Source organism: Manis pentadactyla, chromosome X (assembly GCF_030020395.1).
Source record: "Manis pentadactyla isolate mManPen7 chromosome X, mManPen7.hap1, whole genome shotgun sequence".
NCBI lineage: Eukaryota > Metazoa > Chordata > Mammalia > Pholidota > Manidae > Manis > Manis pentadactyla.
In genome coordinates, this window is record NC_080038.1 from 60,109,970 (window position 1) to 60,137,215 (window position 27,246).

Consider the following 27,246-nt stretch of genomic DNA (forward strand, 5'->3'; position numbering starts at 1 on the left):
TTGATTGTTCCTTCTCAGGATTGTGTTGGAAATTCGGGGTCTTTGATGGTTCCATATGAATTTTTGAACTATTTGTTCCAGATCATTGAAGAATGCTGTTAGTAATTTGATAGGGATTGCATCGAATCTCTATATTGCTTTGGGCAGGATGGCCGTTTTGATTATATTAATTCTTCCTAGCCAGGAGCATGGGATGAGTTTCCATTTGTTAGTGACCTCTTTAATTTGTCTTGAGAGTGTCTTGTTGTTTTCAGGGTATAGGTCTTTCACTTCCTTGGTTAGGTTTATTCCTAGGCATTTTATTCTTTTTTGATGCTATTGTGAAAGGAATTGTTTTCCTGATTTCATTGTTCATTGTTAGTGTATAGGAAAACTACAGATTTCTGTGTATTAATTTTGTATCCTGCAACTTTGCTGAATTCCAATATTAGTTCTAGTAGTTTTGCAGTGGAGTCTTTAGGGTTTTTCATGTACAATATCATGTCATATGCAAATAGTGACAGTTTGACTTCTTTACCAATCTGGATTCCTTGTATTTCTTTGTTTTGTCTGATTGCCATGGCTAGGACCTCCAGTTCTATGTTGAATAACAGTGGGGAGAGTGGGCATGCCTGTCTTGTTCCCGATCGCAGAGGAAAAGCTTTCAGCCTCTCACTCTTCAATATGATGTTTGCTGTGGGTTTATCATATATGGTCCTTATTATGCTGAAGTACTTGCCCTCTATGCCCATTTAGTTGAGAGTTTTTATCATGAATGGATGGTAAATTTTGTCGAATGCTTTTTCAGCATCTATGGAGATGATCATGTGGTTTATGTCCTTCTTCTTTTTGATGTGCTGGATGATGTTGATTGATTTTCGAATGTTGTACCATTCATGCATCCCTGGGATGAATCCCACTTGGTCATGGTGTATGATCCTTTTGATGTATTTTTGAATTTGGTTTTCTAATATTTTGTTGAGTATTTTTGCATCTACGTTTATCAGGGATATTGGTCTGTAGTTTTCTTTTTTGGTCTGTACTTTTCTTTTTTGGTGGGGTCTTTGCCTGGTTTTGTTATTTGGGTGATGTTGGCTTCATAGAATGACTTTGGGAGTATTCCCTCCACTTCTATTTTTTGGAAAACTTTAAGGAGAATGGGTATTATGTCTTCTCTGTATGTCTGATAAATTTCCCAAGTAAATCCATCTGGCCCGGGGTTTTTTTTCTTGGGTAGTTTTTGGATTACCGTTTCAATTTCGTTACTGGTAATTCGTCTGTTTAGATTTTCTGTTTCTTTCTGGGTCAGTCTTGGAAGGTTTATTTTTCTAGGAAGTTGTGCATTTCTCCTAGGTTTTCCAGCTTGTTAGCATATAGGTTTTCATAGTATTCTCTAATAATTCTTTGTATTTCTGTGGGGTCCATCGTGATTTTTCCTTTCTCGTTTCTAATTCTGTAGATGTGTGTTGACTCTCTTTTCCTCTTAGTAAGTCTGGCCAGAGGCTTATCTATTTTGTTTATTTTCTTGAAGAACCAGCTCTTGGTTTCACTGATTTTTTTCTATTGTTTTATTCTTCTCAATTTTATTTATTTCTTCTCTGATGTATATTATGTCCCTCCTTCTGCTGACTTTGGGCCTCATTTGTTCTTCTTTTTCCAATCTCAATAACGGTGACTTTAGACTATTCATTTGTTTTTGTTCTTCCTTTTTTATATAGCCTGGATTGCTATATACTTTAGTCTTCAAACTGTCTTCACTGCATCCCACAGAAGTTGGGGTGTGGTGCTGTTGTTGTCATTTGTCTCCACATATTGCTTGAGCTCTATTTTAATTTGGTCATTGATCCATTGATTATTTAGGAGCATGTTGTTAAGCCTCCATGTGTTTGAGAGCCTTTTTGCTTTCTTTGTACAATTTATTTCTAGTTTTACGCCTTTGTGGTCTGAAAAGTTGGCTGGTAGGATTTGAATCTTTTGGAATTTACTTAGGCTCTTCTTGTGGCCTAGTGTGTAGTCTATTCTGGAGAATGTTCCACGTGCACTTGAGAAGAATGTGTATCCTGTTGCTTTTGGATGTAGAGTTCTGTAGATGTCTATCAGGTCCATCTGTTCTAGTGTGTTGTTCAGTGTCTCTGTGTCCTTACTTATTTTGTGTCTGGTGGATCTGTCCTTTGGAGTGAGTGGTGCGTTGAAGTCTCCTAGAATGAATGCATTGCATTCTATTTCCTCCTTTAGTTGTGTTAGTATTTGTTTCAGGTATGTTGGTGCTCCTGTATTGGGTGCATATATATATATATATATAATGGTTATATCCTCTTGTTGGACTGAGCCCTTTATTATTATGTAATGTCCTTCTTTATCTCTTGTTACTTTCTTTGTTTTGAAGTCTATTTTGTCTGATACTATTATTGCAACACCTGCTTTTTTCTCTCTGTTGTTTGCATGAAATATCTTTCTCCAACCCTTGACTTTTAATCTGTGCATGTCTTTGGGTTTGAGATGAGTCTCTTGTAAGCAGCATATAGATGGGTCTTGCTTTTTTATCCATTCAGTGACTCTATGTCTTTTGATTGGTGCATTCAGTCAATTTACATGTAGGGTGATTATTGAAAGATATGTACTTATTCCCATTGCAGGATTTAGATTTGTGGTGACCAAAGGTTCAAGGTTAGCTTGTTTATTACGTTACTGTCTGACTTCACTCGCTTATTGAGCTGTTATAAACACAATCTGATGATTATTACTTTCCCTTCTTTTTCCTCCTCCTCCATTTTTCATAAGTTGGGTGTTTTGTTCTTTGGTCTTTTTAGGAGTGCTCCCATCTACAGCAGTCCCTCTAAGATACCCTGTAGAGGTGGTTTCTGGGAGGCAAATTCCCTCAACTTTTGCTTGTCTGGGAATTGTTTAATCCCTCCTTCATATTTAAATGATAATTGTGCTGGACACAGTATCCTTGGTTCAAGGCCCTTCTGTTTCATTTCATTAAATATATCATGCCATTCTCTTCTGGCCTGTAAGGTTTCTGTTGAGAAGTCTGATGGGTTTTCCTTTGTAGGTGACCTTTTTACTCTCTCTGGCTGCCTTTAATACTCTGTCCCTGTCGTTGATCTTTGCCATTTTAATTATTATGTCTTGGTGTTGACCTCTTTGGATCCCGTCTCTCGGGAGTTCTGTGTGCCTCCATAGTCTGAGCAACTATTTCCTCCCCCAGTTTGGGGAAGTTCTCAGCAATTATTTCTTCAAAGACATTTTCTATCCCTTTTTCTCTCTCTTCTTCCTCTGGTACCCCTATAATGCAGATATTGTTCCTTTTGGATTGGTCACACAGTTCTCTTAATATTGTTTCATTCCTGGAGATCCTTTTATCTCTCTCTGCATCAGCTTCTATGCGTTCCTGTTCTCTGGTTTCTATTCCATCAATGGCCTCTTGCATCTTACGCATTCTGCTTATAAATCCTTCCAGAGTTTGTTTCACTTCTGTAATCTTCCTCCAGACGTCTGTAATCTCCCTCCGGACTTCATCCCTTAGCTCTTGCGTATTTCTCTGCAGCTCTGTCAGCATGTTTATGATTTTTATTTTGAATTCTTTTTCAGGGAGACTGGTTAGGTCTGCCTTTGCAGATCCTTTCTCAGGTGTAACTGTCTTGGACTGGACCAGATTTTTTTGCCTTCTCATGGTGATAGCAGTGGCTGTAAGCAGGTTGAGGGTGTGTCAGCTGGGAGAAGAAAGTCCTTTCCTGCTTTCTGGATGCCTTGCCCTTCTCCACTGCCTGTGACGGCTACCTGCACTCCTGGAGCAGCCACCGGGTTAATCTCCTAAGCTGCTGTGGGCGGGGTATCTGTCAGAGCAGTGTGGAGCCCTGCGGGGAGCTCTGTGCTAGCAGTGACCCTGCTGGGCAGCTGTGTGGCAGCAGTGGACTTTGGGTCTGGCCCAGGCAGCTGTGCATTGGGCTGGGATTCCGGTCAGCTCCTGGGAGCGTGCCTGCTCCCTCTGGTTCCGCTGCAGGTGCACGCGGGGCTCTTCTGCGCAGGCTTCTGCCTGGCTCTGGCTTCAATGCCGCCGGTGCGTGCGAGCCACACCCAGGCTGTTCGATCATGCTGCTGTGGGCTAGCACAAGCCTCTCCTGTGGCACACGGATCTGCTCTTGGTTCCTTCCAGCGCTGCTGTCCCCGGCGCGCGCTGCCACTCTCCTGCTACTGGGCCCGTGTGTCGGGTTCCGTGCCAGTTGGAGGAACAACTGGCAGGCTGCCTAGTGCTGTGAGGGGCTTCAGAGCTGCACTGCCTCTGTTTAGGGTGCCTAAGTTTCCCCGGTATTCCCAGCTGCTGGGACAACTTCATCCATCTTTGGGGTCCCTTTCTCTTTAAAACTTGCAGAAAGCACTCTCTTTTGTCTCATGGACACCGGTTGCAGGGACCTGCCCACAGGTTTTGCTTTTCCATTTCTCTAATATCCAGCACCCTGTGCACCTTGTCTCTGCGTTCTGGGTGCATATTTCTAGAGCTGCTTGTTTAGCCGTCCTGGGCTTTCACTCCCTCCCCATGCTGACTCCTTTCTTCCCGCTGGGTTTTTGCGATGGGGCAGTGTTCGGGTCCCGCCCGGCCGCGGCTTGCATATTACCCCCTTCATGTGATGCTGAGTTCTCACAGATGTAGATGTATCCTGGCTGTTGTACTGCATCCACTGGTGTCTCTTTTAGGAATAGGTGTATTCATTTTATTTTCATAAATATATATGTTTTGGGGAGGAGATTTCCTCTGAACTACTCACCCCACCATCTTCCTCCTGTCTGTATGTCATCTTATTTCCCTCTCTGGCTGCTTTTAATAGTCTGTCCTTATCCTTGATCTCTGCCATTTTAATTATTATATGTCTTGGTGTTGTCCTCCTTGGGTCCCTTGTGTTGGGAGATGTGTATCTCCATGGCCTGATAGACTATCTCCTTCCACAGACTGGGGAAGTTTTCAGCAATTACTTCCTCAAAGACACTTTCTATCCCTTTTTCTCTCTCTCTTTCTTCTGGTAACCCTATAATAACAATATTTTTCCATTTGGATTGGTCACACAATTCTCTCAATATTCTTTCCTTCCTAGGGATCCTTTTTTCTCTGTATCAGTATTTTTGTATTCCTCTCCCCTCATTTCTGTTTCATTTGTCTCCTTCACTGTATCTAATCTGCTTTTAATACCCTCCATTGTGCTCTTCAACAATTGGATGTGTCCTCAATTCATTCCTGAGTTCTTGAATATTTCTCTGTACCTCCATGAGCATGTTTATCATTTTTGTTTAGAAATATCTTTCAGGAATATTTATTAGTTCAGTCTAGCTCAGTCCTTTCTCTGTTGTTGAGATTTTGCTTTGAACCCGGTTGCTTTGGTGTTTCATATTTGTATGTAGTGCCCTCTACTGCCCAGAATCTCTACTCTCTGGAGCTGCTCAGCCCCTGGAGTGATGATGGGGGTTGCAGGGGTGTGGTGCTGGTGCCTGAGGTGAGGAAAGAGTTTTTTCCTGTTTCCTGGCTGCTATGCCTGTCTCCACTGCCAGAACCAGTGTGCTGAACACACAGGTCTAAGCCTCTATGCTTTGTGTTTGTAGCTGCTGTAGGCGGAGATCCCCTCTGGCTGGCCTGACACCAGTGCAGGGGCTGCTGGTTTGCGAGCCAGGTCCCGGCTATCCAGGAGGAAGACACAGCAGGCTGCATATCACAGTGGGGGGCCTTGAAGCTGTGTAGCCAGCCAGGGGGATGGAGCACCTGAAAATCGTTTAAGTTCCCAACCTGCTGAGCGTAGTGCACCTGGAAAATTTTGTCTACCTGTCCTTTATCCTGAGCAGTAAGCTCTGTATATTCCTTGCCCCTTTAGCAGCACTCTTCCTGTTAGGAAGTCTCTTAGTCTGTCCACCCAGCTCAGCCAGATATGAATTCCTGTTTTCCACAAGCAGCTGGAATATCCATCTCTACAGGTATTCCACCTGTCTTAGCTTTCCAACCCCACTAATCACCAGAGCACCTCGCAATGTAGGTTCATGCTCCCAGAGCAGATCTCCAGGGCTAGGTGTTCAGCAGTCCCAGGCCTCTGTTTCTCTTCCTCCCGCCTGTTTCTCTTCCTCCCGCCAGTGAGCTGGTGTGGGGAAAGGGCTTAGGTCGCACTGGGTCACAGCTTTGGTATGTTACCCTGTTCCATGAGGTCTGCTCTTTTCTCCAGGTGTATGCAGTCTGGTGCAGCCTTGCTGCCTGTTGCTCTTTCAGAATTAGTTGTATTAATTATATTTTCTTATTTTATGCTGTTTTAGGAGGAGGTCTCTGTCTCACCTCTCACGCCACCATCTTTAATGGAATCTCTGCTGGCTTCTGATTTTTACTTTGTTTTTATGTGAAAAAAGTATGTGGAATTTTGCCAAATTAATTAAGTACAGCATTAATTACTTCTATCATTATTAGGGATGTATAGGAGATATATGAATATGGGATTATAGCTGGATTTTTGTTTTTAGCACTGTTATAATTTTTGACTTTTGGGATATCATTAGTTAAGTCATTAAAGCATTCATTCATTCCAAAATTATTTCCTGAATCAGCTACTACGCTGGATAGTATATTCCTAGAGATCCAGGTATCTGGTGAAGAAACACAGGGAAATGCTAAAGCATGTACTACCTCCCTGAAAATTCTATCAAGTCAGTTTTCCCAGATGACAGCCATAATTGACCTACGGAAGACCAGTCTTTCATTTCTGACTACCTTGACTAGATTCTTATATCTGGAAGGTTTTCCAATATGAGCTAGTGGGAGAGGTTTTTATGGAAGTAAATTGATTAATCACCGTATATCAGTATAGAAGTCAGGGAATATGTGTACAATGACAGAATAGAATAAATAAAGGTAAAGGGAGTTAAACAGTAGCCATAATCACTAATGTCTATCAAAAAGTAGGTATTCAATAAACATTGGGTGAATCAATGAATGAGATAGAGTGAGCTATAAGACTGGTCTAAAAAAAAGGAGAAAGAGATTCATAAGACAGGAGGAGGCAGAAGACAAGCAATCATATTTGGAAGAAAAGAGAACCAGTTAAGTTCAGAAAGAGGAAATAAGGTATATAATCCATATCAGGAAAATGAATACTTTTACTTTATCCCAAAGTTAATATATTTTCCTTATATACTTCACATAAATAGTACAGAAGATCTTGGTTCAAGAAGCAGGCTGTTTTTTTTCCTAAAGATAACACTGATTTCTCTTTTCCAGGTGCCTATATGGTGATGTCAGTGAAGACCAACAGGACCCTGAATCTGGGATATTACAGATTTTACTCTGGGAGGAAAATGTATGGTTACATCCATGCACTATATACCTACTCTTTGACCAAATTCCGTGAGGAAAGGGATTTTTTGTCTGACTTGTTCACTGCTATGTATCTACCACCTGATACAGTACTTGGCACATAGAAGGCAAGAAACGTGGGCACCCTCTAGAAACTACAAAAGGCAAGAGAACAGAGTCTCCTTCAGAGCCTCCAGGAGGAATGCAACCCTGCCAGTACCTTGATTTTTAGCTCCATAAGGCATATTTATACTTGTGACCTCCTGAACTGTAACATAATAAATCTGTGTTGTTTTAAACCACTATATTTGTGGCAATATATTACAGCAGCAATAGGACACTAATGTAATGTGAACAATTTCCTGGTTCCTTATTCATGGGTTGATAGTGATAGACTGTCCCCAGATCAGAAACCCAGCAGCAGGGAGCAGGTGATGTAAGGGGGTTGCCAGATTCCTATGTCAGAAATGTAATTTATTTTTTGTAAGTTAAAATAACTCAGAAGTAAAATTTCCTATCCTACCTTTCACATATTGACAAAAGTGCTATGAAAGGGCAATATGTCAGTTGGGATTAAAATTAGTCAGTTCTTCAGATCTTGAGAAAACAATGGAAAAAGAACAGATGTTGAGACACAACTTATTTCTAAAAGGTTTTGAAGTCTGCTTCAAAACTGAAGACAAATAAATAAAAAAGACAAAATTAAATTATCTACTGATAAATTATTTCAGCCTCTAGTAGTACAGGTTCAAAGCAAGCATGATCTGAGAATAATGAAGTATCTAGGTTAGCAAGCATAGTTATAATTAATGTACTGAGCCTATACAAAGCTTTAAAAGTATATAAACACACATGCACATAGATCTGGCCCTAGAAATAAAATTATTTTGATATGTATTTAAAGTTAAAGCTCCCCACTATACAATAGTATAATAAAGGTTTTTAACATGTAGAGTTGCTTTAAAAATTAATGCCTAGAGTTCAAGTTCTGCAGCTTCCAAAGTGGAGTGTGATTCGGTTTTGTTTTGTTTGGTAGGGGTCTTATTTCTCCTTCAGTCAAAAAGCTCATATAATTTGAAGTTTCTTCTTTTTAATATATATTTATTATCTATTTGGCTATATATACATATGAGTTTAATACTAAAGTTAAGCCTCCAGGAGCTATATACTTTACATTACGTATGGAAATATAGTGCATATTTCTACTCTATATAATTGTCTACATGTGATTATATTAGGTGTTCCACTTGGTTTCTGAAAATTAAGTGTATTTTTTCTAATAGCTAAAGGTAAAAGGAAGAATTTAAACACCTAAATAAGTAACATCTTAGCAGTGATTTGATAATTCCCTCACTATGACAATTCCCCCATTGTTTAGCTCATTGGGTCTTATGTATTATGGGAACAATGCTCTCTGTATATGGTTTCCTCGACAGGCTCAACTTCATCAAAGACCACAGTCAATACATCTAGTCTCCTTTCTCTCCATGCCCCATCTCACTCCTCTGCTCTACTCATTGTGAAATACTTAGTCTCTGGAGCACAAGGTGATACCAGAGTTCCACTGAAGGAGCAGTTACTGAGTACCCACAATGTGCTAGTTATGTTATTATCATAAGCATGATTGTGATAATCAAGATTACAATGATAACAACATGCATTATGATCAATAAGATGGTTATGACTTAGTAAAGGGTGAAGAAGCAGAACTCTGATATGTGGTACCAAACCATCTCTGAGGTGATCAAATTAGCTTGTTTGTAACCAGGGTAGTTTACAATGAATTTGGTGTGAGTGAAGACTATGTCTCACAGTTTATAGGATCTACTAAGAGGCATCATGCAACAACCTGCAGTGGGGGAGGAACGTAACTAACTGACCAACAGACTGATTGAAAAATAATTATTGATTGTAGATGCACCCCCTTTGAATTTGTTGTCTGTGATATTTTACATGCCAAAAAGAAGATTTTCAGGTAGGAAAAAAATATGGAAGGCTTTAGTAAACAAGAAAAGAGATCCCTCAATCATGTGTTGTAGGAGATGCCAGAAAGAAAGTAGTTTGCATGTTGTTTAGGCTAAAAAATAGTGTCCTTTTGATAGGTGCAAAGCACGAGACATAAAGGAAGGAGAAAGGAAAAATGGCATGTCAGCAAAAGGAAACGAATGCCCTTCTTCTTGGATAAACCGTGTAGAGGCTATACAAAGCCAAAGCAACTAACCCCTAGTGGTGTGGGAATAGATCAGAGCAGGATGAAAAGAAGCAAGACAACTCTGAGGATCCCAACTGGACATAACATGAAAGATGCTTATAAGGGAGGTCTCCCCCATAAAATTATACCTTGTAAGCTAGCTGAGAGACAGTCTTCACCATAGAATGTAAATCCAACAAAGGTAGGAAATGCAAGTGACGTGTTCACTGTTCAATCCACAGCCCTGAGCATAATGCCTTAATAGATACTTAACAGACCCTTAATAGATACTTAAATATTTGCTAAATAAATGAGGATCATCAACAGATCTATAATTTCTTAGATTTGAGGCAGAGATCAGGGGTTACCAGCTTTTTGCATAAATAAGTAAGTTAACATTGTTTTATTTTATAAATATTTATATCCAGAACTTACTGGTCTATTTTTCAGGTACTCCTAAGAGCACTGATATTTGCAGGCTGATGTTGAAAAGATGCAATATGTCAATGTGCCACTTCCCATATTTGAATTAAGTTGTACTGCCATATGTGATTTGAGGGAACCATTTCAGTCCTATTGAAGTCTGCAAGAGAATCAGTAGGATGTTTAGTGTGGCATTTTTTCAGCTTATTACACATCAGGTAGAAGAATGTAGTAATACTGGAAACACAATTCTAAATTACTGATCTGAGCCCAATAATTTCTTAGAAACTAAACATGCTGGGCCATGTTGTTAGTTACTTTATATGTAAAAAAGTATCCTTTAGCAAATAAAATTGGATGTGAATTGATCAGGAATAAGACACCTTGAATTTTTTAAAGTCAAGAATGTAGTGTGATAAGTGAAAATAGATTTTGAGGCACTAATGGTATGATCTGCAATGCAAAAACTCCACACCTGGTATTACTAGCTGCTGCAGTACTCTCAAATGCTAATATAATTGGGCTGTCAGGCCTATAGCAGTGTGAAAGGTAAGCTATGCATCACAGAAAAGACCAAAAAAGTGGGCTTTATCAAAACTGCAGCTTCCCACACTCAATTTATTTTCACAGCTTACCAGATAGTTCACCACCATTCACAATAGGAACAAGAACAGGTATATAGGAAGAGAATAACAATGAGTTTAGTTTTGGACATGTCACATGTAGGTACCTGTGGAATATCAAAGTACAGAGAGTTTCTACAATGATTCCAATTTTGCTTCCCTCAACCTTTGGAGCATATTTTCTCAGCCATGATCAATTTTGTCCATTTGTCAGAGTGTGCTTTGCAGATACAATCATTCCAATGTGTGTCATGACCTAAATATGTCTGAGAATCACAGGTACAGTGGGCAACTGAGTACTTTAGTTTTGAACTCATGAAGTGATGTGCGGGTGAGAGATTCTGGGGTGCTGTCAGCACAGATGCGAGTAAAAACCACATAGAGGGTCTTCCACTCTTAGCCATGTTGGAGTAACTGGCACCAGAGTTTCCCTCCTGTTCCAACATGTAGAATACTGGACAAAACACATGAAAGAATTGTTTTTAGTCATTATACAATAGATAGCACAGGAGTATGACTCTGAAAAAGGGGAAACAAACAAGGTGATTCCTACCATCCCTATAACTTGCTACCTGAAAAGCACTTTCTGGATGGTAGTATAGGCCGTGAGCACTCAAGCTGAGGATGGAAGCCTTGTTCAGTTGAAAAGACAGAGTTCAGAGAGGCTGAGGCAGCTAGAATTTGAAGGGCAGAGTATCAGAGAAGGGGAGCTATGTAGAGAAAGAACTTAAAAAAATCCTACCCCTGGGTCCCCTTCACTCTGTTGTTGAAGACTAAGCCATGAGTGCCTAGAATAAAAATTCATGAGGCTAGACAAAGAAATAGCAGGGAGCTTTAAGATGAAAAATTTCCAAAACTCACACAGAACTAGGAGATGTTTATGTTCTAATTAGTAAGAATCAAGAGAAAAAATAAGTCCTACCTTAGTAGTGGGGCTAAACTAGCCAGCAAAGGATACTCTTAACAAGCTTAAAAAGAAGCCTCAATTTGATCAAACTAAGCCACAAATAACTGCCTATGAAACAAAATTCAATACTTTTTAAAAAAATGAACAAAATCAAGATACTCAATAAGTCACAATGTACAGCATCCAAAAAAATTATTAGACATAAAAACAGAAAAATGTGACCCATAACCAGGATAAAATCAATCATCACTAGGAAAACATGTAGAGGAAGAAGTGAAGTGGAACAAAGATACAATGCTGGGAAATACACAGACAAGATTTAAAAGATGGAAAGAAGAAGAAGGACATGATAAGAGTCACTTGGAAGTAATAATATAAGAAGTTAGCAGAATCAGGAGACTGTTGAGGTCTAGAAGTCATATAAGGAGAAAATTTCAAAAAGGAGGGAGTGGTCAACAAAGAGGTCAAGCAAGATAAGAGTGAAAAGTGTCCACAGCCTTTCACAAGAAGATACCTTCTAAGCCTGGCCAGAGTAGTTCCAGTGAGGAGGTTGGCGTAGTTATCAGACTGAAAAGGGTTTGAGGAGTTAATAAGATGTGAGGAAGGAAAGATGACAGTCATTTCTTCAAGGCAGCATTGTCTCTGACCCAGGTTAGGCAAATATGTGTACATTTTATCATAGAAATTTAAAAATATATATATATTCTACAGCCATCTTTAGCAATATCTCATTTCTCCTACAGTCACATTTATTCCTAATACACAAACAACTCCCAATAAGAGTTATGAAAATCAAAATTACCAAAAAAGACATTCAGCAGCTTCTGAACCTGGATGTTGCTGCCCACAGTACGGTACAATCCCTCTGTCTTGATCCCTAGGGAAAGAAAATCAGGTCAGTTTTGTTTATATAGGCAGATATTTTATTTCCTTCAAGGCAGAAAAAGTAGGTACTTATACACTGGAATTGGTTCAAACAGGAAAGTGTCCCCCTGTTTTCTCCAAACTTTCCAGACCTCTGAGATATAGTAAAAGTCCTGAACCATCTCAAAATTATTATCTCCATACTTTCATCTGGATTGTACCAAGCCTTCACTCATCTGAGCAGAACAGAATATTCTCTGTAGTAAATAGAAGAATATGCTTAGGTGGGTAGTAGTGGATGGCTGAGAATGGTGCTACCATCATGGAAAGGAACTAAGGTTTAATTGAAAAAGGAGGAAATATCAATGTTCAAGCTGCTCCTGAGCAGTGATATAAAGAAAGAGAGGGCTGGAGTATAGGAAATATAAAGCAAATGGCTATTTTGTACATGGAGATAGATTGAAGCAACGTTTCAAAAAAAAAAGAGGCTTGGCACATACACTACACCCACCCACATTCTAAGTATTCTCAGAGAGACACTAAAGAGTATAGTCAACCTGGAAAAATGCTGACTCCACATTTGTCTGAGTTTAGCTTTGTCCCCATCAATTTTTAAGCTAATATGTATTGTGGCAGAAACTAAACTCTTTGTTATTTAGGATGGAACCATCATAACACTACTTGAGGACCAGGTACTATTTTAGAATACTTCACAAGCCATCTAAAGTTCTTTCTCTTTAAAAGCAGGAAACCTCAAATAATCCAAATATGCTTGGATACCACTGGGTGTTAATTTGCCAAAATTTTACAAATTGTTTCTAGTCCTCAAGGTTTATAAAGAGTCTTTATTCAATGGATCTGACCAAAGGACATGACATCATTGCTACTTGAGAGAACTTGCCCCAGGATAAATTCAGAGTGACCAGATTCAAACACTGCCTGTGTAAGGCTATGGTTCATATCTTACCTTTGGTCTCAATGACATTGATGCACTTTCTAACAAACTTGAACCCCACTTCATTCAGCTCCACTGTTTCAAGCAAAGGAGAGCAGTGTTAGATCCTGCTATAACAAGCCTCACCTACCAAGCATTCAATGATCATGCTAAGAGACTGCAGTGACAGGACAAGGGATTTGGTGGCTCATCTCCAATCACCTTAAATGGAAAGATCCTTTTATTTGGGGCTGGTAGGATTAGAGTTTTTATTCTTAGAAGAGAAAATGCTTTTAGTTAGCCCTTTGCCTTATGTCTATTTTAGGTTTGAGCAACATCAAATGTGAAACATTAGGCTAGAAATGCATTTAAGTTTTTATCATATGTCTAGAAAAAGAAGGATAGAGTGCTTCTCTATATTAATATTACTACCCCCACCATAAGTTAAGATAAAGTGACTTCCCTAGTTTGATTAACAGGCACACTTAAAAAAAATAGATCTTAAATCCATTCCACACAGAGGGGTCCATAAACAAACTTGCGTTAATATTACATATCACTGACGATAGCATTTACTGTGATTAGGACAGCTGGCAGTTTATAATGTCAGTAGACCACAAATTTTACTTACTTTCTTCCTGTTTTGTTATGGGGCTGTGGTAGATCTACAAAACAAGAGAAACAGAAAGAGCTATGGCCATTGTGGATCACTATACATATGTAAGTATGGCAAATAATATTAAGTCTCTTTCCCCAGATAGTCCATCAAAACCGTTAGAGACTCTAAGGCTTTAATGAGAAGAAGAAGTGGGCTAAACAGAACCATCTTTGCCTAGGTCCTTAGAGAACAACTGTGAACAATCTCTGACGAGTACACTGGATTTCATACAGCTCACTGCAGCTGAAGTTATAGCCTACCCATCTGAGACCTTTACTTATGGAAAACTTCAAAAATTTTTTCTGATGAAGCAAGAGAGCATGAGAAAAAGGAAGTGATTTTCTCATGGATACCTAGGCAATGGGCACCAACAGTACAACTTAAATATTCCCAATATCAAATCCTTCCCCAAAGACATATTAATGTGTCAATATTAATTAACTAACACTGTGGAAAGGCAACTGTCCATCTGAAAGAATTCCATGTATTGACCAAGATTTCTCTGAGTCATCCTGAAGTATGTATGCACTGTGATAGCTAAGTGAGAGGCCAAAGAGATCCTTGATTCTTGAAGTCTAGTTCTGGCTCCACCACCACCTCATTATGAAATCCTTGGCATGTCCTTTTTGTTCGCTAGACATGCCATATCTCTAAAATGATCATGGTTGGGCTCCTTCAAGTCCTGATCTTTTGTGACACTTTAAGCAAAGGAGTACAAACCATGTGTAAAATTAGTGATTTGGGGTGTTTAGTACAAGCAATAACATTAGCAATGTGAGGCTGCAGGAAATAAGTCTCCTCTATATTCCATATGTTAGAGTCTGTTTTAACAATCTTTCTTTTTAAAAGAAAATTTTCTGCATATGTGTGTATGCCCATGGATATTTCAGTGAGAGAGATTTCTGTGCTTGCCAGCCCTTGCTGCCATTTTTATAAACAAGATATTTGTGAAAAGTCTGCCATAATCAAGTTGGTAAGGACAAACATTCAGAGGCCCATATTCTAAAATCATTCTCCACAAAAAGCCATCTGCATCCTTTGATCTTTATGACCTACACAAAGAGCAAGTTCAAGAGAGGGAGTCAAGAGTAACATGCCTTATTGAGCCTCCTAGCATCCTCCTAGAGAAACATCACAGCCATGTAAGAGGTAAGCTCCAGGTTTCTGAGAGGGAAGAGAGGGGAGGCAGGTCTGGGCCTACTTTCTGGATGGCAGTCCTCACAACACTGCTTGTTTCCTGCTACTTTCTTGGTTGCTATAAATGCAATCTGAGATCTATGCACTACTCTTTAGTCTCCAGGGCACAGAGGACACACAGAAAGGAACCCTTGGTATACACTTCTCCTTAGCAAGTTTTTCTTGAATTAGACTGTATCTGAATACCGTTGAATCTCTTTGCACCCATTCTTCAGACCAGTTAACACATTAAGGTTGACAGACTGGCTTTCATTTGATTTTTCAAAGAAACCCTATGACGTACATAGAGCAGAGATTATTAAAGCCATTTTACTGGAGAGAAGGAAAACTTGCTCAATGTCACATAACCACTGAATGGCAGAACTAGGATCCAAATCCAGGCTTTTGGGATCCCAACACTAGAAGGCTGATCTTATTTCATGTGACAATGGAAGAAAACTACTCGGAAGATACTGAAGAGAGAAGATGCTTTTCAGTGATTTCTGACTATTCGTATTGGTATTTCTAATAATAATCACTAACCCTTTTAAGGTATTGCTTGTCCTCCCATGTAGCACTGTTCTAAATGGAGTATTACATCTTGGGGCGCAGGATGGCAATGCCATCTCCTCCAGCAGGGGGGAAGTAAATCCATTTTCAATAAAACCTTAATAAACGCCTGTTCACAGCATTTTCCATCCTTCTATGTGAACACACAGTAATTTTATAAACTGAAAAATGTTTAATTTTCTTTCTTAAGATCTTGTGGGCACAGTTGTATACACTGGAATAAGAACATGGGAGACCTGGATTCTAGGACCAGCTTTGATGCATTTTTTGAAGGTGATCTTAGAGAAGCCCCTCACCCTTTCCAGAACTCAAGTTGCCTTACTTGTTAAACACATGATGTCGAATCAAGTTCCTTCTAGCTCTAAAATTTTGAGTCTGAATGATCTATTACCATCTAAGTGTCCTAGATCCACTGGTACCACTAGAGGGCACTCATACATTGTACTATGTTGCTAGGATTTCCGGGTGTCTGAGGTAACTTACAGGTTCTTTTCCATCCATGGCCTCCATCCATAGCCTTCTGTTAGCTTCTGAAAGGGCCTGCAGAGTGATGGTTCCTGGCCTAAAGAAAAAATGAGAAGTTGAAAGCAGAAAATTCACCTGAGAATGGAGTCTTGTGATCTAGTATCCCTCTCAGCCCTGAGAAGTGTCACACTGAGCAGGCACAGGCAAACAGAGCTCCAATTTTCCAAAATTTCTTATACTCAGAAAAACAATAGAATATTTAGAGAACAGTAACTTTGGGAACCTTGGAGGAGTAGTATCTTGGCAGCCTCATGCCAGTGTCAGGCAAGGCAATAGGAAGGCAGATGCAAGCACCTCACTAAAAACACACTTGGAGTGGCCCCATTGTGCTTGAGCCAAACAGAGACTCTCTCTCCTCTCTCTCTTAGAAGTCAGCCATTTGGTGTGGGCTCTAGAAGTGAGCAGGTACATCACAGGCACATCCATCTATCAGGAAAATGGCCTTGCTACTGCCACCACCTAGAATGTCCAAGGAACATATAAAGTTGGAAAGAATTTAACAACAAGCACCCTGGATCAGCCACAGGAAGGAGGCCTTTTGGCTGACTTAAGCACCTTATGACTAATAATAACTAATAGCTATTGAATGCTCACTTGGTGCCAGATTCTAAGTACTTTATAGGTATTAATTTATATAATCTACCGAGGAACGCTATACAGCAGGTACTATATTAATCTCTATTTTTAAAGAAGGGGAAACTGAAGCACAAAGTGATTACCCAAGCTCACATAATGGGTAAGCATTGAGCCAGGATTTGAATTTAGGAATTCTAGTCCAGCAGCCATGTTCTTTCTTACCCAGTGTCTTAACATGATAAGGCCTCTTCTGCATGGCAGATGGTCTCAAACCCAATTTTATTCTATTTATTTGCAGACTACTTATACTCAGAGATACCCCAAGTTGGTATATTGTACGTGGTCCTTACAGACCTTTACAATCAAACTGGAAATTTAGGAGTCACCCTATTATTGCAGGCATAAAGTCTCATTGCATTCTCTGCCTAGCTGTTCCACTATGAGAATCTTGTTCCTCTCACTCCTTCTATACCAAGGTGAGGCCTCTGTCAGAGTTACAAAATGATAAGGGCAATGACAGAAGAGTTCAGAGACCCTGGAAAAAAATCAATGGGCCTCTCTGGGCCTCAGTTTCTTTATCCATAGGAGTGTTGGAACAAACAAGCTGGGAGATCCTTTCCAGTTCCAGTATCATGGGTTTCCTGATCTACCTGCCCTTCCACATCTTACTTCATTAAAACACTCCTTAAAAAGGAAAGCGTCCAAATGTTCTTTAAGCCAGAATCAACTGAAAATCAAGACTTGGCTTTGGGCACTGGATTCTTTCAAGTTTGCTTTTTTCTAAGAAACACTCAATCTTCTGGATATATCTTATGGGGCTAGAAAGTCCAGAAATGTTTTTAAAGACAGTTACACAGCTGAAACCTGAAGCCAGAAAAAGGAGAGGAAGCAAATGGGAAACCTACATAAAACAGACAGCGCAGGCCAGATTTGCTATTAAACCCATTCTGGAGCTCAGCTTCCCTATCTAGGAAATCAAAAAGCCTGTGTGTCCTCCTTTTACTTTATAGAGAAGATGGAAGAATAAACGTAAGTGACTAGCCAGGGAGCATCTAGAGATTCTTGGGTGCTATGGAAAGTCAAATTCAAAGAACAATATTGCCGAGAACAGGATGACAAAGTAAAAATGTACTGACTTCTAGTCCAGGCTCTTGCGTTAATTACCATCATGACCTTAAACAAATCCCTTGCCCTCCTGGAGGCCTCAGAACAAAATCTCAGCTATCTGGCACAGAAAGGCTTATATTGCACATTCACATGACAGTGTACTAGTTAAGACTAGAATGCCTGGACTTGGATCCTGGCTCCACCATTGACTAGCTATGTAACCCAAACAGCTTAACCTCTGTCTCTGTCTTTTTTTATGAAATTGGGATAATAACGCCCCCTACCTCATGTGACTGTGGTGAAGACTAAAGAAAATTAAACACTTAGAATGGTGCCTAACATATAGGAAGTACTCAGCAAATGTTAGCAGTTGTTGCTTGCTGTGGTGGTTGTTATTATTGCTGCCTTTCAAGCTCTGATGGACTATGAGCCTATGGTTTCAAACACCGGTAGAGACACTAAAAAAAAAAAAATGTTATCCTCTATTCCTGAAAGAGAAAAGGGGCCTCAAAGAGTCCTTTGCTCTGTGCTGCAGGGAACATGAGTATGGGGGCCTGAAGCCAGCTGCAAGCCTGACTCTATTCCTTTTATCACATTGACTAGCCAGGAAAGCAGATGTCACATTCCCCAGAAAACCACATGTGTGGGGGTGCCTTAGCACCTGCTCATTACTGTATTTAACCCTGTATTTCACAGAAAATTTATTCTGGCTATAGGAGTTAATGGGACAAAATTGAAAAAGAACATGGGCTTTGAAGACAGACAAGGGTTTGAGTTTGGCCTTACTGCTATGTGACTTGGGCAAGTCAGTTAAATGTATTCAAGACTTCCTCACCTGTAACATGAGGGAGGGATTTAAATGAGTGCACGTTTTTGAAAATGCCCGGTATGTGGTAACTAAAATTATTGATGCATCAAAATGTTAATTTCTCGGTTCTAGTCCCAGAATTCCTTAGTATTCTAAGGGAAGAAAAGAACACATTTAAAAATAAGTACCAAATTTAGTGCCTGCCATAAGCCACACATGGCATGAGGATCAATATATGTAAAGATGAACTGGTCCCAGCCCTTAAGCTCAGAGCTAAACTGCTTGCAAATGCTTTGAATCTATGAGAATATTATTTGCAAGTAGCTTGCAAAATTTAGCTGAAAGGAAATCAAAATTGAACTAGACATAGAATATTTTAATTTATTTTAAGCACCTTAATGTTGCAGAGCCAGAGACAATAAAAGTTGATGAAAGGGAAGCCAAAACCCACAGTCATTCTCCCTGATAATGTGAGTATAGCTCCTCTTTCTTACTGGGCCTGAAGGATATGGAAAATGAGTGACAGCCTCATGGTTACCAGTAACAATGTTTACTATCACAGCCATCTTTGATTGAGACCTTTAAAGAATGGACTCAAACAGATTCACAAACAGAAATTTAAAGTGGGAAACAGGCTAGTAGTTACTTGTTCCAAGACTCCAAAAAATGCCCTCATCTCAGTCTAATTTTTATTATTCCAGTCACTGATAGTTTTGCTCATATGCTATTTTAATTCAACCTTCAACTTCTTTCTAGCAAATTCAGTGCCTAATGCATTGAAGCAATATAGTGGAATAAAATACAGAAACATTTATTCACTGAATTTTCAATCAGTCTCCCAAATGTATAGCATGCCTTTCTCCCAAGTAACTAGAAATGCTCTCATTTTAAAATTTAAAGGTTACATTCCCCTCTAGTAACATTGCCCAGGTTCAGAAAACAAAGAGAGAGTGCTAGAGAGAAACAAATGCACCCAAGTCCAAAGTTTGCAAACCTTAGCTGACATAAAATAGTTGAAAATCAAACTATTTCCAGTTTGCATAAATGTCTGAAAAGTAGGGAAATTTCTGTATTATGTTTGCACCAAGTGGAAGAAAAGACTCCCAGTACCACTACCACCCTCCAACCCATCTAACTTCCCTTTAAAAATATGTTCCAATTCACTTGTTTGTGTATACTGTGTTAGGAGATTCAAACAAAGAATGAGTTTTGTTATCCTGTCCTTTTTTGCAGCATCACCAAATGCTGGCGTTTTGTATATCTGACAGCAAGTCAGATTCGAGAAGTGACTCTTCCTGCCTTAGAACAGGTGAGGTAAAGCTGACTGAAGCTTGCATAGGAAGAACCCACTCTGGGCCAGGTCTACCAGGGATCCCTGTAAAGGGCAGCCAAAGGAACCAAGACAATGATGTTATGAATAGATTTTTTAATTTTCATAAACAAGAGATGACAGAGGAAAATAAAAGACCTACTCAGGCTCAGCACCTGGCACTTGGGGACGTTGCCAATTCACAATCGCGCAGCTTACCTTTCATTAGTTTCTATATCAAAACAGAACCGCTTGTCGATAGACTCCGTCTTCCTTCTCACACAGTACTTCAAGGTTAAGTCCAAGGGCCCCTGATATAAGATAAGGATTAATAGCTAATTTGAAAAACAAATGCACAGAAGCTTCTTCTGCCTCCTGCAGTGTCCTCAGTGTCACTTGGAAGGCATCTCTCAAGGAAGCAGGAACATTGTGTAGCCTCATTGAGAACCTTGTCTCTTCAAATGGTAGTCACAGCAAGATGGCAGATGGTTTCTCTGTGATCCAAGAATCAATGGCAAAGACCAGGAGAAAATGCTCAGGGTAGGCCAGCACTTCTTTCCAAGAATGGTAGATTAAATAGGAAGCTCATTACACATCATATAGAGGGAGTGTAGGAGAAATGGGCTGCCTAAATGGCATTAAGTATAATACAGAATAAAATTTTAATGAGACCACTGGGTAGGGAGGTTACAGTGGACAAATGGCTTTTTGCAGTTCTCCATGCATTAAAGTGGCATGTGGAAGAGAGGAGACAAATATTTCTATTCCCACCTCTAGATTCAAGGATTGACAAGGATCAGAAAAGCAATCTCTCCAAAGATAGGGTAGGAGCAGAGAAAGCAAGCAAATTTGCATACTTATCAAGGTGGAATTTGGTATACATATGTGCAGGATAGTGTGCCTCACCTTGTTTTTTTTCTTTTTTTATTGGAATATAGCTGATATGTAATGGTATATTGGTCTCAGATGTACAACATAGTGACTTAATAATTATATACATTACTAAATGCTTGCCACAGTAAGTGTGGTTACTCCCTGTTAACCATAGTCTTGCAGGCCCTCACAAAGTCAAAGAAATCCATTGTATCCATAGGTTTAAAAAAATTCCCAGTCCCACATTCTTCAGTTTCCCTCTATTATCTCAAAGGAGGCAATGTGATATAGGAAAGAGGAGTAACATTTATTGATCACCTACAATGTGACATATATTATGCTATATACACCTGCATAAAAACCCTTAGAAGGAAGTGAAGCACAGAGAGGTAAAATGGCTTATCCATAGTCACCCAAGTCAGTATAGTGGAAACAAGAATAGACCACGAAGCTTGAAACCTGGGTATTTGTTGCAGTTATGCCACTCACTAGCTATGAGACCCAGGGCAAGTCATTTTCCCTTTCTGAATCATAACTTCACCATCTGTTAAGTGGAAATAGTACTACCCACCTTGCTGTCTTGAATTCAGGAACAGTGCCCAAGTGCTAAGCCTGTGCCTAGGCACTATGCCATCCAAATTAGCCCATACACTGATTATCCAATACTTTTTTCTCATTGGCACACTCAACCCATGTGTAGGTCAATCCATTTGCTTCTCCTGCACTGTAAAAACTCAACCCAATTCTAAATTCATCCTACAATCTGTGTACCATACCTCAACAGTTAGGATACCAAACATTGTCAGTGTTTCAAGATGAGAGTGATTAACAGCATCATACATGCACTTTCCCTCTTTAAACTTTCAACTCCCTCAGACTGGTGGCATCACAGCTCAGCAGCCTAGGCCCTGCACACCACTCTAGACTCACCTCAAGCCAACCCCATCTCTTTAATGCCCTGTAAGTGCACAAGTACTCTTATTTCACACATCCATCAAGTTCTTTCATGACTCCATAATTTTGCAAATACTGTTTACCTCAAATGACTTTATCTATATTCTTTGCCTGGCTAAATTCTCACTGGTTCTACAAATGGCAGTTCAGCTTTCATTTCCTCCAAAATCCTTCCCCAATCCCATACATTACCCACTATGTGTTTTCTACATTATATAAAGCTCCCTGTTTTCATGTCTGATTTCCCCACTTCACTGAGAATTCCTCATGGACACGGACATTGTCTTATTTATCTTCATTTCTCTAGTACCTAATAAACAGTCCTTAATAAATGTTTAGGAACTACCTTATCATCCTTGCCATTTTTCTGATGAGGAAAATGATACTGAGCAACATTAAGTAATTTATTCAAGGTCAAAAAGCTACCAGGCCAAAGAGCTTGGATTTAAACCCAGTTTTTGAGTCTCAGAATGTAGCACTCTTTCCTCTTACTACAACTGCTTGACAGGGAAGGTATGAAGATTTTATAAAATAGCATTTCGCAGGATGACCTGTCAAGTGAGCAGCACAACACAACATAAATGGAAGTTGGTAGGCTGAACTAGTAGGGAACATTACTAAGTACCATAATCAAAAAGAGGGCCAATTCCTCCATCTTCCAATTTGGCTAATAATATTTCACAATGCTACTGGTAGAGTAAATGAGGCACATGATAGAAAACGTCTAGCTCAATGCCTAACACACAGCAGAATTTCAATATATAGTGGCTTTTCAAACATGAACAAATGGAACTACATCATACTAAAAATATTGCTGTATGGCAAAAGACACCATCAACAAAACAAAAAGACAATATGGGAGAATATATTTGCAAATTATTTATCTGATAAGGGGTTAACATCCAAAATATACAATGAACTCATAAGCCTCAACACCAACAAAAATGGGCAGAGAACCTGAACATACATTTTTCCAAACAAGAAATACAAATGGCTAACAGGCACATGAAAAGATGCTCCACATCTCTAATCATCAGAGAAATGAAAACCACAACCACAATGAGACACAACTTCACACCAGTCAGAATGGCCACTATACAAAAGTCAAGAAATAACAAGTGTTGTTGGTGAGGATCTGGAAGAACAGGAACCCTTCTACACTGTTGGTAGGAATGTAAATTGGTACAGCCACTATGAAAAACAGTATGGAGGTTCCTCAAAAAACTAAAAATAGAAATGCCATGTGATCCAGCAATTCCACTCCTAGGAATTTACCCAATGAAAACAAAATCCATGACTTCAAAAGATCTATGTACCCCTATGTTTACTGCCACATTATTTACAACAGCCAAGATACGGAAGCAACAAAACTGACCATCAATAGATGAATAGATAAAGAAGAGGTGTTACATATGCACAGTGGAATATTATTCTGACATAAAACAGAAAGAAATCCTACCATTTGGGACAACATGGATGGGTCTAGAGGGTATTATGCTAGGTGAAATAAACCAAGTAGAGAAAGACAAACACCATGTGATTTCATTCATATGTGGAATCTAAAAACAAAAGAAAACAGCAATAGACTCATAGACAATGAGAAGTGACTGGTGGTTACTGTGTGGGAGGGGTTGGGGTGGGTACGTGAGGTGGGGGAGGGAGATAAAAAGACACAAAAATCTCAATCATAATATAAGATGGTCACAGGGATAGAGGTGCAGCATGGAGAATATAACCAATGTTTTGTAGTATCTTTCTACATTGATAGGTAGTAACTGCATGAGCTGGGGTAAGGATTTAATAAGTGTGTAACTGCTGAATCTCTGTGTTGTATACTTGAAAGCAATATAATATTGTATATCAACTATACATCAGAAATATATGGTGGCTTTTTATGGTGTTATTATTATTAAGTCTAATTTATTTTCATTATTTACCTTTCTAAAACACAAGCTAGAAATAGGGACTGAGAGAACTGACAAGAAGAAATAACTTCCAATTCCAATTTAGGGAAATTCAAGTAACCATTTCCACCTCCCCTCCCTTTTAAAGGAAAATTAAGTTCCTCTTTCTATTCTATGAGGAGGCCCTATTAAAACTGCTTAGGCTGACACTATTGCAGTTTTGCAAGCAGCCACTTAATGAAAAAGGAAGAGGGTAAGAAAAGCTAAAAGGAAAGCCTATTTTCATTTCCTAAGAGGATATGAAAGTGTTGTCTGCTGCATCTGTCTAGAGCTATGCAGTAGGCACCTCTAAGCAGGAGAGGAAGGGCCTAAATGAGCTTATTGTCTAACAGAGGAACTTCAGTGTCTAGGATTTGGCAAGTAATGCATGTAGAAAAAGAAAAGGGACTACAGGACAGTGTAGCTGATACATCGACTAAGTTCTGAGAGAACAGGAACAAATTCTGTGCTGCAGCACAAGATGAATTCATTGGAACCACAATAAAAGATGCTTTGGCAATTAGCACCCTGGAAACTAAGTACAGCTTTGGAGTCATGAATGAGTAACTGGCCCATATAGAAGAGGCAAGAATGAGGATTCTGGAAGCGCTGATTGGTGTGCTTCATTAGAGGTGCATTCCATCTCTAATCTACATTCAAAGCAAAGTGGCAAAACTTGTGGTTGAAAGGAAAATACAAGCAGTTTTCAACAACAAAAGCTTCTCAACAAATCTTACTCTTCCCGAATCTCCTATGAACAGCCACATAAGAGAGATCTTCCATGAAAAGCACTAGCACTGTAGAAACAGTGGCCGAGTTTTCTCTAAAGTACTGCTTATATAAATTGGGTTTTCATGCACTACTACTTTCAATGCTGACAAGTGCACATATTTCCACTTTCTAAACAATTTGTAAATATAAATCCTTAGAATACAGGAGCCAAGATGGCGGCATGAGTAGAGCAGCGGAAATCTCCTCCCAAAACCACATATATCTATGAAAATATAACAAAGACAACTCTTCATAGAATAAAGACCAGAAGACACAGGACAACATCCAGACCACAACCACACCTGCGAGAACCCAGTGCCTCGTAAAGGGGGTAAGATACAAGCCCCAGACCCACGGGAACCGAGTACACCCCCCGCAGGACACGAGCGCCCCTCCCAACAGCTCCCGGCGGGAGAAGAGTAGGCAGAGCGGGAGAGAGACAAGCCCAGGATTGCTGAACACACAGTCGCAGCCATCCGGACCAGAGAGCAGACACAGTGCATACGCAGGGGGCCCTGGATACTAGGGAAACAGGGCAACAAGAACAGTGAGTGGGTGCCGGAGGACATAAGAAAAGCAAGAGGCCATTTTTTTTTCCTCTTTTGCTTTGGCGAGCGCTTTTTGGAATTCTTAAAGGGATAGGGACACCAATACTAGGGAAACAGGGCAGCAAGACCGGTGAGCACATGCCTGAGGCTGGCGCCGGAGAATAAAGAAAAACGAACAGCCATTTTTTTATTTTATTTTTTTATTATTTAATTTTATAAATTTTTTTCTTGTTTTTTTTTTTTGTGGTCGTTTTGTTTTGGCGGGTGCTTTTTGGAAGTCTTAAACGGGCAGGGCGGGACACTTAATACAGAGGTAGAGAATCTGGGGATCTCTGGGCACCCTAATCCCCTGGGCTGCAGGGAGCTCGGAGGCCCCTAACGGCGATAAATAGCCTCCAGGCCGCTCCCCCTCTAACGCAACTCCACCACTTTGGAGCAGCTGCCCGAGCCAGGCCACGCCCACAGCAACAGCAGAGATAAACTCCATAGCAGCCAGGCAGGAAGTAGAAGCCCTGTCTGCGCGCAGCTACCCAGCACAAGCCACTAGAGGTCACTGTTCTCCCAGGAGAGGAGGGCCACGAACCAACAAGAAGGGAAGTTCTTCCAGCCGTCACTCGTGCCAGCTCTGCAAACTATTCCTATCACCATGAAAAGGCAAAGCTACAGGCAGACAAAGATCACAGAGACAACACCAGAGAAGGAGACAGACCTAACCAGTCTTCCTGAAAAAGAATTCAAAATAAGAATCATAAACATGCTGACAGAGATGCAGAGAAATACGCAAGAGAAATGGGATGAAGTCCGGAGGGAGATCACAGATGCCAGAAAGGAGATCGCAGAAATGAAACAAACTCTGGAAGGGTTTATAAGCAGAATGGATAGGATGCAAGAGGCCATTGATGGAATTGAAACCAGAGAACAGGAATGCATGGAAGCTGACATAGAGAGAGACAAAAGGATCTCCAGGAATGAAACAATATTAAGAGAACTGTGTGACCAATCCAAAAGGAACAATATCCGTATTATAGGGGTTCCAGAAGAAGAAGAGAGAGGAAAAGAGATGGAAAGTATCTTAGAAGAAATAATTGCTGAAAACTTCTCCAAACAGGGGGAGGAAATAATCGAACAGACCACGGAAATACACAGAACCCTCAACAGAAAGGATCCAAGGAGGACAACACCAAGACACATAATAATTAAAATGGCAAAGATCAAGGACAAGGAAAGAGTGTTAAAGGCAGCTAGAGAGAAAAAGGTCACCTATAAAGGAAAACCCATCAGGCTAACATCCGACTTCTCGACAGAAACCCTACAGGCCAGAAGAGAATGGCATGATATATTTAATACAATGAAACAGAAGGGCCTTGAACCAAGGATACTGTATCTAGCACGACTATCATTCAAATATGACGGTGGGATTAAACAATTCACAGACAAACAAAAGCTGAGGGAATTTGCTTTCCACAAACCACCTCTACAGAACATCTTACAGGGACTGCTCTAGATGGGAGCACTCCTAGAAAGAACACAGCACAAAACACCCAACATATGAACAATCGAGGAGGAGGAATAAGAAGGGAGAGAAGAAAAGAATCTCCAGACAGTGTATATAACAGTTCAATAAGCGAGCTAAGTTAGGCAGTAAGATACTAAAGAGGCTAACCTTGAACCTTTGGTAACCACGAATTTAAAGCCTGCAATGGCAATAAGTACATATCTTTCAATAGTCAGATATGTTAATGGGCTGAATGCACCAATCAAATGACACAGAGTAATAGAATGGATAAAAAAGCAAGACCCATCTATATGCTGCTTACAAGAAACTCACCTCAAACCCAAAGACATGCACAGACTAAAAGTCAAGAGATGGAAAAACATATTTCAAGCAAACAACAGCGAGAAGAAAGCAGGGGTTTCAGTACTAATATCAGACAAAATAGACTTCAAAACAAAGAAAGTAACGAGATAAAGAAGTACACTACATAATGATAAAGGGCTCAGCCCAACAAGAGGATATAACCATTCTAAATATATATGCACCCAACACAGGAGCACCAGCATATGTGAAACAAATACTAACAGAACTAAAGGGGGAAATAGACTGCAATGCATTCATTCTAGGAGACTTCAACACACCACTCACCCCGAAGGATAGATCCACCGGGCAGAAAATAACTAAGGACACG

The 27,246-nt window shown here is 39.9% G+C and overlaps 1 protein-coding gene across 4 annotated transcripts in view; it reads right to left on the reverse strand.

Annotated features, from left to right (window-relative positions):
* The window catches only part of OPHN1 (oligophrenin 1), a 634,131-nt gene that overhangs the window by 392,914 nt on the left and 213,971 nt on the right, over positions 1-27,246 (reverse strand). For all 4 annotated transcript variants that reach the window (XM_057495710.1, XM_057495709.1, XM_057495712.1 and 1 more), the window contains 5 exons: positions 20,191-20,282; positions 16,130-16,208; positions 13,874-13,907; positions 13,276-13,338; positions 12,247-12,321 (listed from right to left, as the gene is read on the reverse strand). In XM_057495710.1, coding sequence (XP_057351693.1) covers positions 12,247-12,321; positions 13,276-13,338; positions 13,874-13,907; positions 16,130-16,208; positions 20,191-20,282 — 343 coding nt within the window. The remainder of the gene's footprint in view (positions 1-12,246; positions 12,322-13,275; positions 13,339-13,873; positions 13,908-16,129; positions 16,209-20,190; positions 20,283-27,246) is intronic.